Genomic DNA, 13,561 nt, shown 5'->3' on the forward strand with positions numbered 1-13,561 from the left:
TGGCAGAGGCAGATTCAATTGTGGATTTCTAAAGGAAATTGGATAATTATCTAAAGAGAAAAAAATTGCAGGGCTACAGGGAAAAGACGGGGAAGTGGGACTAGCTGAGTTGCTCTTGCAGAGAGCTGGCTTGGGCATGACAGGTCGACCATTCTAAGATTCCATTCTATAAATTTGTGTTGTGGCCAAATTTGTTTGAACCTTGAAATGTGAAAAGTATTTTTGTTGCAATGGAAAACAAGTAACATTTTCTTGTTTGATACTTTAAGAGAGGACTGCAAGCTAAATTTGTGGTAGTTTAACTTATATTCAGTGGTTTCCAGTATATTAAACTCATGAATACAGTTGTGAACCAGATATGCAACATTTCAAACATCTGACAAGTAGTTCAATGAATATGTTAAAAAATAAGTTGTAGGTTGAATAATTGATATATAAATCATTTGCTGTTCTCACCAAGGTACGTGCACATAGATTCAAACAAAACAGCATACTAGACTGGCACATGGATAAAGAATGCATTGATTCAGTTCAGCAATTAGCTTGACTGTCAACAGAGCGAAAGAAGAGTTTTGTTCCACTGGCCTGAGCTTGATACATCAGAGGGGATCCAGTGGTGGCCAGCTTCAAAAAAATTAAGGAATCAAGTGGACACTAACTTACATTATATAGTATACATTATATTACATGTAATTACTTATTACAATTTAATAGCCAAGAGAAAAGTAATTAATCTGCTTTACTAATTGAGAAAATCTACTTTCCATCTGAGAATTCTAACTACTGCAAAAATCTCTTCCCATTGAAAAGTACTAACATCTATTAATAAACAACTACTAATAACAAATCAAATCTATTTTCTTCAGGAATGTACATTTTTCCCGAATAATTGTTGCAAATCAAGTGCCACATAGTTATCAGGTATAATGGCATCAATACAATTAGTAAATGTAATTGTTTCAGTCATTCTGTACTGAGTAGTTTTGTAGATTATTGGTTGTAATCTGAAGCATTAAACACAACACCCTCAAATTTCCTCAGGGCCAGCAGCATACTTTAAGCGTAAATTCACCAGTCCTGGCATGGTGGGAGTGAAAAATGGGGCGGGCCCAGTAAAAATGGGTCTCCGCCCCAAAAGTTGTACAATGCAGGTTTACTGTAGGAGATGGCGTGATTGAAGGTTCCATCTGCCCCTGGAGATCTGGCAATGCAAAAGGAGGTGAGCTGGCAGGAAGTCATCATCCTTTGAAGTTCCCACCTCCTGTGCCATGATCATACTGGACAATGGCAACCAATAAAATGGAGTGGTAGAAGTGAGACCCAGAGAGGTATCCAAGCTGGGCTAATGACCTGGAAAACTTCAGAAGATGTAATCACACTTACTTACAATTGGCCCTCTGATAAAGAAGCTAATTCCATATGTTCCACCAATTTTTTGCAATCTCACAGCCTTGCAAATCTAATGACTTTCCAGTGCCGTATTTTACACTCCCTGCCACCCCACCCCTCCACCCACTCCTCTAGCAGGTGACATAAGATGTGTCAATACTAGCACAGGCACCTACCAGATCTACATAACTTCCTTGATTATGCAGACTTTGGAAAGTCAAACTCACAATCCATTGATAGATCCTAATTCCCATTACATGACTGTTACTGGGATCAATGATATTTGGAACAAACAATAACCTGGTCATTGATGTTCAGTTAGGATTCCATCAGGACCATTCAGCTCCAGAATTGGGGGAGACAGTGGCATTGTAGTAATATCACTGAATTAGTAATTCAGAGGCCCAGGCTAATGTCCTGGGGACTTGGGTTCAAATCCTACCATGGCAGCTGGTGGAATTTAAATTCAATTAATTTTAATTTTAAAAAGTCTGGAATTGAAAGCTAGTCTCAGTAATTGGGCCATGAAACTATAGGGAAGGAAACCTGACGTCCTTACCTCGTCTGGCCTACATGTGACTCCAGACCCACAGCAATGTGGTTGACTCTTAATTGCCCTCTGAAATGGCCTGGCAAGCCACTCAATTGTCAAGGGCAATTTGGGATGGGCAACAAATCCTGGCCTTGCTGGCGATGCCCACATCCCATGAAATAATTTTTTAAAAAATCATTACAGCCTTGATCCAAACATGGACAACAGAGCTAAATTCCAGAGGAGAGTTGAGAGTGACTACCCTTGACATCAAGGCAGCATTTGACTGAGTGTGGCATGAAGGAGCCCTAGTAAAATTGAAGGAATAGAAATCAGGGGGAAATCTGTATACTGGTTGGAGTTAAACATAGTACAACAGAAGTTGGTTGTGGTTGTTGGAGGCCAACCATCTCAGCCCCAGGACATTACTGCAGGAGTTCCTCAGGGCAGCATCCTCCATCCAACTATCTTCAGCTGCTTCACCAATGAGATTCCCTCTATTAAGGTCAGAAATGGGGCTTCTCGCTGACGATTGCATAGTATTTAGCTCTATTCACAGTTCTTCAGCTAATGAAGCAGTCAATGACTGCATGCAGCTAGACCTGGACAACATCCAGGCTTGGGTTGATAAGTGCCAAGTAACATACGCGCCACCCCAAGTTGAGTTTCCAACCACATTTCTGCACCACTACCAAGGCTGTCTACTTTGACCTCCATAACACTGCTTGACTCCAACCCTCCCTCAGCTCATCGGCTGCTGAAACTCACATCCATGACTTTGTCACCGCTAGACTTGACTATTTCAAAGTTCTCCGAGTCAGCCTCCTATCTTGCACCCGACATAAATTTGTCCTCAACCAAAATTCTGCTGCCCGTATCTTAACTTGCCCCAAATCTCATTCGCCCATCACCCCTGTGCTTGCTGACCTTCACTGGCTCCCAAACTGACAACACTTCCATTCTAAAATTGTCATCTTTGTTTTCAAATTCCCACCGTAGCCTCACCCCTCCCTAAGTGTCTCCAGCCCTACAAGCCTTCAAGATCTCTGTGTTCCTCCAATTCTGGCCTCCTGCACATTCCTGATGTTAATTGCTCCACTATTGGTGCCATGCTTTCAGCTGTCTTGGTCCTAAGCTCTTGAATTCCCTCCCTGTCTCTCTGCCACTGTCTCCTTTTTTAAGATGCTCCTAAAAACCCACCTCTTTGATCAAGCTTTTTGTCATCTTTCCTGATTTCTCCTTCAATGGCCCTGTCAAAATTTTTTTCATTATTATTACTCTTAGTAAGTGCCTTGGAATGTTTTACTACGTTGAATGTGCTTTATAAAAGTACGTTGTTGCTGTTTCCCAGTGGATACATCATTAATCAGAGCTATTGTATGCTTAACAAAAATGTCTTCATTACATTTTTCATTTCTTTCTTGATAAGGTTATTGGGAGTAGAATGTGGAGTTGAGGTTACAATCAGATCAGCCATGATCTTGTTGAATGGCAGAGCAAGCTCAAGGGGTCGAGTGGCCTACTCTTGCTCTGAATTTGTACATTTGTATAAATGTTTCTTTAAAAATATATGGTAACCAGACAGCACATATTAGATAGAGTTTGCAACAGAATGTTACAAGAACTCAATGGCATCCAATCCTAACTATAAGAATTTCTGCTGTACTTTAATCAGAAGCCAATGCCTATTTGTCATGGCAAAATAAAGGCAGCTCACATTCAAACTATGCCAGGTCAATAGAAAATACAAGTATTGAACCTAACCAGCGATGACAGGTTTTCAACAGAATGACTAATCTCCAACCAATGAATGAACCATTGTCAGTGACATGAGTAAATAATCCTAATAATCGTTGTGTCACTTACCTGTAGAATATGGCTTCCCAAATTGTGTTCGAACACATTGATGGCTATGGAACTTGGACTCCTCCTGCGTTGTGCTCCTAAAGCTAAATATAAAAGGAAAAATATTCATTATTCAAAGGTTTAATCAAACTACTAACATCCCCAGGTAATAGATATTGAAGCTTCTATTTTAATTTTGTGTAACATTTCAGGTTATATTTACCTCTGTTCACTAATGTTGGCAAAAACGGTCAGCTGGAATATAAAGTGGATTCCCTTGCTTTATGATCCTGTTGACTTTTTCACTAGCAACACATACACAGTAATCAACACTCCGAATACATTTACTGAAGGCAAACAAAATTTGAATTATGTAAGAAATAACTGGATGCTGTACTTGGGGCTAATTTTTGGCTTTGCTGCACAAATGGGCTGGATGTACTTCCTCATCCTTATTTATTTTCCAACCTAATGATTAGAAAACAGAAGAAAATGTACTATATTCAAAAGTGAGTCTGGACATTGGTCCATTTTGTTTTAGAAATTAGTTACAGAAGTGATAATTTAATTGATATTTTTCTGATCACTAACTGCAATGTGCTTTAGAATGGAATATTTTCTTACATTCATTATCCAGTATAAGTATTAAGCATCTGGTGTAGCATGATTCAGATGCAGCTTTACTCTGTGCAACAACATACTTTTACTTTCAGTTCAAAAGAGCATCCATGTAACTAAATCAATGAATTTACATAGTAATATTTTCCATTTTACATATTAGAGCATCTTTATAGCCTCTAAGTGAGATTGTCAATTTATTGCTAACATGTGGGCAGGTTTATGGACCCACTCCTGCAAAATGCTCTACCATGAAACTTGCCAAATTCAGTTTATACAGAAACCTTAATGCCATCAGAAAATAAAGACTTGCATTTATATACTGCCTTTCATGACCACAGGGCCTCTAAAAACAATTTACAGTTAATGAAATACTTTTGAAATATAGTCACCGCTGTAATGTAGGAAATGCGACAGCCTATTTGCACACATCAAGTTTCCACAAACAGCAATGTGATAATGACCATTCAATCTGTTTTTGTGATGTTGAATGAGGGATAAATATTGGCCAGGGCACTGGGGATAACTCCCCTGCTCTTCTTTGAAATGATGCCATGGGACCTTGGTTTAATGTCGTATCGAAAAGATGGCATCTCTGACGGTACAGCATTCCCCAGTACTGCACTGGAATATCAGCCGAGATTTTTGTGTGGAAGTCTCTGGAGTAGGACTTGAACCCAAAACCTCTGACTCAGAGGTGAGAGTGCTCCCAACCAAGTCACAGCTAACCGAGAGAAAGTAGATTTTCATCCCATGAGTCTGGGCTGAGTTTAGTACTGGAATCCATAGCACCATAAAATTCTCCCAATAAGCAATTAACTTCTTCACCATTTTGTTGGTTTCCAGCTTGGTGTTAGATTTTCAGAATATCATTATTAAAATCAGAGCAGTGACACATGAGAGGATGGAGACTGTACAAGTGGTCATTACCAAGGTTGTCAACATTCAGAAATTGCTAGAAGTGAGATTTACATTCAAAAAGAGTGAGACAGATTACAAACCAATTTAAGACCATGGAGTTGTGCTTTATTTTTAAGAGTCAGGTGCATTAAAATAGATAAAAGCAAAATACTGCGGATGCTGGAAATCTGTATTAACACCTAATCTGTACTAATGCTTTGTCTTTCAACACACCATTAACATATTGTTTGCCTTTGCTCCGTGACCTTTTGGTCAGCTATGTGGCCTGGTCCAATCTAGACCTCCTTTGTTATCTCTTGCCCCACCCCCACCTCACTTGCTTATAACCTGTGACTTTTCTAATATTTGTCAGTTTCGAAGAAGGGTCACTGACCCGAAACGTTAACTCTGCTTCTCTTTTCACAGATGCTGCCAGACCTGCTGAGTGGTTCCAACATTAAAATAGATAATGCATTAAAACCAAAATGAGCAAGTTTCACTCAGAGTGAGACTTGATAGGCCTGGAAGTTAAGCAGCCATTTTTTAATAACTTGATATGCTGAAAATGTGTAATAGCAAAAGAGACCCGTACCATTTTACAAAAAAAGACTGGTTATTTTGCAGAGATATCACTTTTTCAGTTGATTGGAGGTGTTTTTGAAAACAGTGCAGAATCAGACTTTGCAATGGTCCCAGTTTTTCAGTCTTGATCCAGTTCTGAACAAGCTTAAAATAATACTTATGCATTTTATGTAATAAAAAATGTCTATGGGCAGCAAATATACTTCTAAAATTTAACCACTTTTTTCCAATATCATTTTAGTTGTATATATCTGATGCAAAGTATAATGAGAGAATTTTAAAAAGGTCAGAAATTCAAAACATTTCTCCTTGTTTTTTAATAAGAGGTTTAGGGACAGTCTTGCAGTGTTAACAAACTTAGAGTATACTGGGCAGCTCAAAATGGGGGTGATAGTAAATTGTCAGCCCATTTTACAGTCTGTCCGATTTTATTATCGAGCTGGGTGTAAAACAGGTTGCTAATTTGCTATCACCCATTTAGTGCTACTGCCCAAGACTAATCACCCCTTTTTGTGCTGTAATTATACAAGAGAGATCCAAAGAATGAAATTCAAGGACTAAAGATTTTAACAGATCAGTTTAGTTTACACAAATTATGTCACATGCAATAGATAGAATAAGCAATCGTGAAGAGTAGTTGTATACAGTATTGTTTACCAAGTTATAGACACTGTCACACTTATAAATGTTCCTTTAGATCCATAACAACTAGTTTCAATTTCTTCTTAATTTTTGAAGAAACTTGTTTGTGCTATGATGCAGAAAGATAGTCAATAGTTTTCAAGTGTTTCTAAGTTTTTCAAGATACTGTAAGTTTCATCCAGTCAGAATTGCTGGACCAACGATAAATCTTAAGTACCTGCCTGACTATAAAACATTTAAGTATTTTAGTTCTTTGCAGGTTGTCTTCTCAACCCACATTCAGAACATAAATTCTCCTAAATACTGAATTTTCTTTGTCATTGACCTGAACCACAGGGGGTAATTTTAACCCTCCAATAAAGGGCCTGGGTCGAATGGGAAGTAAAAACGTACAAAATCTGAAACCTGAATCCGATTTGCCTTGAAATTGCCCACTTTGGTTTTAAGGGGACTGGGGGCAGGCGACCAACCGCTTTCAGGAGGCGGGTTGCTCATTTAAATATTTCAATGATGCTGGGTGCCTCAAATTTTAATTGCTGTTCCAGCTTTAACATTGGCCAGCCAGGTTTCCAGGGCTACAGTAAACCTATCAATTAAAGGAGACTGATCCCCCCCCTCACCACCCCACCTCGCCACCTGGAACTAACCAAACCCCTCACAAGATCACCGAGCTCCCCATGACCACAGAACCCAGACCCCAGCTCTCAATCACCAACACCCCAGCAGTCACCAATTTCCACAATCACCGAACCCCACTACCATCACCAACCCCCATCAGTTAACCTGCAAACACCTAAGCCCTGATCACCAACCATCTCCCACAATCACTGACCCCCACACACGATCACCAACCTCCATGCGATCAACGACCTTCCCCCATGATCACTGAACCTCCCCTGCGATCATCAACTCCCACCAAATCTCCCATGTTATCACCGAACCTCCCTTGCAATCACCAACTCCCTCGTGATCACCGACCCTCCCCCACGATCACCGAACCTCCCTTGCAATCATCAACTCCCACCGAACCTCCCATGTTATCACCGAACCTCCCCTGCGATCAACGACTCTGTCGTGTTCACCGATCCTCCCCCACGATCACTGATCCTCACCATCGATCACCGACGATCCTCCCCCATGATCACTGATCCTCACCATCGATCACTGATCCTTATCCGTGATCAACGACCCTCCCTCGATCACTGACCCTCCTCCGTGATCACTGAATCCCCCAGTTATCAATGACCCTCCCCCAACACTGATCATTCCCCACGATCCCCAACCCTCCACTGACCCTCCCCTGCGACCAACCCTCCCGTGATCACCAACCCTCCCATGTGATCACTGAACTCCGCCCATGATCACCAATGCCCGCCTGCAATCATTGACCCCCCCAATCACTGAGACCATGATCACCAACCATCCCCACCAATCATCAAACCCCGCGTGATCACTCACTGACCCTCCCCCGTGATCACCAATCCTCCAAAAACACTGACCCCCTGCCATCTCCCACGATCTTCGTTTCCTGACCACTGGGTCCACCTTTTCTACAATGACCTCACATCTCTCCTTCCAATCCCTCTCCGACCCCCTAAGATCGTCCAAACCATGCTGTACCAACCACTGCTCCCCACTCCAGATCTCTACCACGAGCAGCAGAGGTTTACCTACTCCTGGACTGCAGCCTCTTCCATGCTGTTCCCTGCCTGACAGGGAGCCAACATGTTATTCAGCCTAGCATCCCGCTGGGCAACCTCTTTGAAAAAAATATGTACACCATGGAGCTAGCAGTGTTCAGATAAACTGATCAGAACTCCTCCCCCAGAAATCCCGCCCAATAAATATCAGAGCCATATGGCAGAATTTTACTGGCACTGTGGAGGCGGGAATGGAGGCAGGGGTGAGGGGCTGGTGAAATGGTGTGGGCCCACGTCGGGCTGGCTCCCCGTCATCTTCCGGCTGCCAACCAATTTTACCAAATGCAGGCAGCAGGATGGATCATTGGCTGACAGATTGCGGCGGGCAGGTAATTAAGGTCATTAAATAGCAAATGTCAGGTATTTTCCTACCTTTCTTCTGATTCTAGCAAAGGTGCACGGGATGCACGGAATCTACTTAAAACGAGGCGTGATATCAGTGGCAGCTGACTTTTGGAGAGAACTGGCAGCCATATTGTGAAGCTGTCTGCAGGCTGTGTCTTCAAGAAGCAATGCCATCAAGCTTGGAGGCACTCTAGAAGTCTGGCCAAAGCAAAGTGCTGCTGGTGGAAAGGTGTCTCCGAGGTCCACAGCAGCCATTGGAGACAGGACAAAGTTCTTGAGAAGCTCATCACAGTGGAGGCTCCATCTGGCTATGGGGTCAAAGCTTTCAGACGTTGACTCCTCCAGTGAGGAAAAGTGTAGCACAGAGATGGGGATGCAGCCACATGGAGCGCCTGTGCCGTGGCCAGGGGAGCTCCAATGGCTTGCGGAAAACATTGGACATGGACGAGGAGGGCGCATGGGGTAAGAGGGCAACCTCATGTTTGCAGAAAGTGCTATCCAGCTCAGAGGCTCAGCTTCATCGAGATGTCCAAGCACCAATGTCTATGAAGACTGCGTCTCTCCAGGGAGGTGGTGGGGGAGCTGTGTGGTATGTTGGAACAGGAGTTGATGCCAATGGGAAGTGACAGACACCCAATGCTTCTAGCCTTAAAGGTGATGTTGGCAACTTTTTGCCTGTGGTCCAGTCCAGGGATCGTCTTTGTGTCTTGTCTCAGTCAGCGGCCATCGTTGCATAAAGGAGGTCACGGATGCCATGTAGTGTTGGGCTGGCCAATATATCAAGTTCACAGCCGATCAGGCCAGTCAGCCCAAGAGGGTAATTGGCTTCGGGGCCATGGCTGGATTTCCCCAGGTGTAGGCAGTCATTGACTGTACTGATGTGGCTATCAAAGCTCCCTCAGAGTAACCAGATGCCTTTATGAAAAGGAAAGGGTTCCACTCTCTCAATGTTCATATCGTTTGCAACCACTGTAAGCAGATCAGGCAGGTGTGTACGAGGTTTCCAGGAAGCTGCCACAACTCCTACACCTTTAGACAGTCCCAATTGCTCCAGCTCTTCAGGCCACCCAAATGCCTTCATGGCTGGATCTTGGGGGACAAGGGGCATCCACTGAAGTCATGGTTTCTAAACCTTGTATGCAACTCCAACACATGGGCAGAGGACTCATGCAACTGGTGCCATATGACTACAGGGGACACCATTGAACAGGCCATTGGCCTTTTGATGATGAGGTTTAGATGCCTCGATAGATCTGGGGGAGCCCTGCAATATGCACCCTCAAAGATATCCCACATCATTGTCATCTGTTGTGCATTAAACAACCTGAAACTCCAGAGGAGAGTAGCACTGGAGCCAGAGGAAGACACCGAGCAGGCCGCATCCTCAGAGGAGGAGGATGAGTATGAGGCGCGTCAACAGGTACCAGCCAATGAAGATGGTGCCATGGGGCACAGCACACAGGACAGTGGTATGCATGGCAGGGAGTGTCACAACTCTGTGATCAGCACTCTTCATATGAGGACAAGTGCAAGGAGCCACCGAACCAAGAAGTTCTCTCCCAGAGGTGGCCTTCCCTACCTTTCATCAGGGACCCTTAGCATCTCTCTGTACCCATCACAACTATTTGCCAAGGACTTCTGTCAACACAGACGCTCATGAGGCTCTCAAATTTACATACCATCTATTTCATTTCACATCTGGTCAATGTTAACTGTTGCATTAAAAATAAATACACGAGTCATTATACATTGAATATCACGACCTTTAACTCCCATTAAACATTAAATGCGACTGCACTTCACAAATTATCACCCAGTGAAAGCCCAAATGCATTTACGCACTCACTTACAGTCACTTCCATGGATGGTCTCCCTGTGCCTGGAGTTAATGTGGGGCTGGGCTGCTGCCTTTCTTGCTCTGATGCATCAGATGGCCAAAGCCTGCATCCTCTGGGTGCCTGAGCCCTACTGGAGCGTGGCACATTAAGGGCCACCTGCATCTGTGCAGGGGCTGCCTCAGTTAGCAGACCAACATGCAGCGTTGGTGTCATTATCAAATAGGCCGAGCATTTACCTTCAGCTATCGAAGTACCTTGAGAAGAGCCCCCATTGCCTTCAGCCTTTCAGGCCCCACATGCTCTCCTGTGATTGCATGGAATGGTTCAACTCCTAGCAATGGGGAGATACATGGCTGACCCATCTCGCCCACCCATTGCTCCATATGCCTCAAGGATGAGGCTATGCTATGGAGCTCTGCGCCCACCCGCTGCATCTACTTGGTGCTATGTTCCATGTGTTTCTCCATGAGGGTTACCATTCGTTTGCATGCCAGTGATATGGAGCCACCCATGGCATGGATGGAAGCATCTGCTGCTTTGCTGATGACACCCGAGGCTCGCCATCTGCATGGAGCTGAGCATCTCTGGGCCTTTCCTTACTGTTCCAAGGAGAAGTGGCCGCAGGTGACTTGTATCCGCGACCTCCTCCTGCGCATCTGTGCAGTGCTCACCAGATTGTGCCACTCATTCTACATGTGCAAGAAAGCCCACCGATGTGAGTGTATCTATGTTGGTGGAGGGTGCACTGGAATTAAGTGATGCAGTGTCTTGAGATAGGTTGCATCTTCTGAGCTTTCCAGTGTTGCAGGAGCCCTGATCTCTTCCTCAAGTGCTGCTGTACCTGGTTTTGATTTATTTTGATTTAGAGATACAGCACTGAAACAGGCCCCTCAGCCCACCGAGTCTGTGCCGACCATTAACCACCTATTTATACTAATCCTACACTAATCCCATATTCCTACCACATCCTCACCTGTCCCTATATTCCCCTACCACCTACCTGTACTAGGGGCAATTTATAATGGCCAATTTACCTATCAACCTGCAAGTCTTTTGGTTGTGGGAGGAAACCGGAGCACCCAGAGGAAACCCACGCAGACACAGGGAGAACTTGCAAACTCCACACAGGCAGTACCCAGAATTGTACCTGGGTCGCTGGAGCTGTGAGGCTGCGGTGCTAACCAATGCACCACTGTGTCGCCCCTGCGCCACTGGTGGAGAGTGTTATGAAAGTGCTTCCATTTTTTGCTAAAAAATTTTTGAGGACTCATATTTAAAATGTGGAAATGGATTTATTTTGGAAGACTGAAGATTTCATAGATGCTGGACTTTGTTTTTTTGTTGAAAGTTCATTGAAAGGACACTGGGAGGTCTTGTTTGAAAACAACCTTTACTGGATATCACATATCTTAAGCTCGATAAACAGAAACCTTGGTGACTTGGGGGAGATGTTTACAGAAAAGTGACATGTCAAGATTTATGAAGGTCAGGAGGTGGTTTTACTTCTGAGATATTGCTTTGGTTCAGTTGGGTTGTGGACAGTATTGAAAAGCAGTTGGTTTTGTAGCCTGCTGAAAAGAAACCCCCTGCTCATCTTTCCTGCACCTCTCAGAGACTCTGAGAAATCCAGTGTGTCAGCTCCTCTTTCTCTACCTCTTTGAAAAAACCCTGCAAATCCAGAATGTGATAACTGAAACCCTTGATGTCACATTTCTCCTGGAAAGCCTACCAGACTATTTCTTGCTATCTCCAGGACGAACTACTTCTGAAAAGATCCCAGTGACCCATCTCTGTCTACCCAGATGTCAGACCAAAAGGGACAAATGACATCCTTCCATATCTTTTTTTTTCAAGAATTAGCAAGTATGTGGCCAAAGTATTCCTTTTTTTGTCTTTTTCTTTGTAAAAGACGTCTGCAGAAAGAATTTCTTTATTTTTATCCAGTGTGTGTGGGGGGGGGGGGGGGGTATTTAAAAAGGAAACTTTCATATTTCAATCTGTGTGTTACTAGATAAGTCAAGTTTGATAATAAACTGATAATTTTGTTGTTTATTAAAGAAACCTGGTTGGTGTATTTTATTCTGGGATAATGAGTAGAGAGTATATGATTGACTGTATCGGTAACTGGGTAAACATTTAAATATGTGTTGTGACTTGTGGAGAAGTGGAACTAGAAAAGACAGTGCACTCCTCCCGCCTCAGTCATAACAAGAGGCATGATTTAAGTGAAACAACTGCTCCTTCAACCAAGGTCTGGTGCCTCCCCTTGGTCAGGAGCTGCCAGTGGCGTTAAAGACCCACACAGGTGTCACAGGCCACACATGGTCTAGGAAATGTTGGACATGACCATTCCTTTCCTCACTCCCCATAGCTTCCACACCTGTCTTGCCCTCGACAACAAACAGAGTGCCCTGCTGTGACCCATCCTATCTCTATGGCGTCTTCCTCCCTCAATGTCACCACAGTAATGAAAGACACTCCACCTCCAGTTCATATTCCTTGGCATTCTGAGTGTACTTCTCCTGCAAGCATAGACATACGCAGTATCACTCCTGTCTCATGGGGCATCTGTACTGGTCACTCTGAGGTACTGTAAACATGCAGCACCACGCGCTGGGATCGCATGGTGACACGGCCATTCAGCCATCTCAAGGCTGTGTTTACCCATCACTGACCATGGGGTTCAGGTGTGCGTGAACTGGGGGCCTCAATGTGGATGTTTGTGCCTGGTGTTGCCCCATGCCTGGGTCTACCACCTGACTTCACATTTCATGGGCGTCTTTTAATTCATGGTGGGCTTCCTGTTTGCAACTCTAAACGCTACTCACCTTTCCAGAAGCAGCAGGTCATTAAATCTCTTCCTGTACTGGATCCAGGTTTTTGCAACAACCTCTCGGATGCTTACAATGTCTGCCACCTGCAGCCACGCTTTCTTGGTGAGGCTTGCTGGCCTCTTCCTCCTGTCTGCTGGAAACTGGCCATCTGTCCTTTCTCTGACTACCTGCAGTAGCGCCTCCAGGAAGGCATTGCAGAATCATGGAGCGACCCTTCCTCATGCTGAAGCCATTCCTCCACTGCCTCTGTTGATATTGATCCCTGCCCCCTGTTTGCCTGTGTCTTTTGCCTGCTTGGCTGCTGCACATGTGCCTTTAAAACTGGCGCCTCCATGC

General features: G+C 44.0%; 1 protein-coding gene across 9 annotated transcripts in view; it reads right to left on the bottom strand.

Moving 5' to 3' along the window:
* The window catches only part of LOC137373856 (neuronal PAS domain-containing protein 3), a 1,451,864-nt gene that overhangs the window by 779,138 nt on the left and 659,165 nt on the right, over window positions 1–13,561 (bottom strand). For all 9 annotated transcript variants that reach the window (XM_068039328.1, XM_068039327.1, XM_068039336.1 and 6 more), the window contains one exon: window positions 3,788–3,870. In XM_068039328.1, the coding sequence (XP_067895429.1) occupies window positions 3,788–3,870 (83 nt within the window). The remainder of the gene's footprint in view (window positions 1–3,787; window positions 3,871–13,561) is intronic.

This window comes from Heterodontus francisci, chromosome 9 (assembly GCF_036365525.1).
Source record: "Heterodontus francisci isolate sHetFra1 chromosome 9, sHetFra1.hap1, whole genome shotgun sequence".
NCBI lineage: Eukaryota > Metazoa > Chordata > Chondrichthyes > Heterodontiformes > Heterodontidae > Heterodontus > Heterodontus francisci.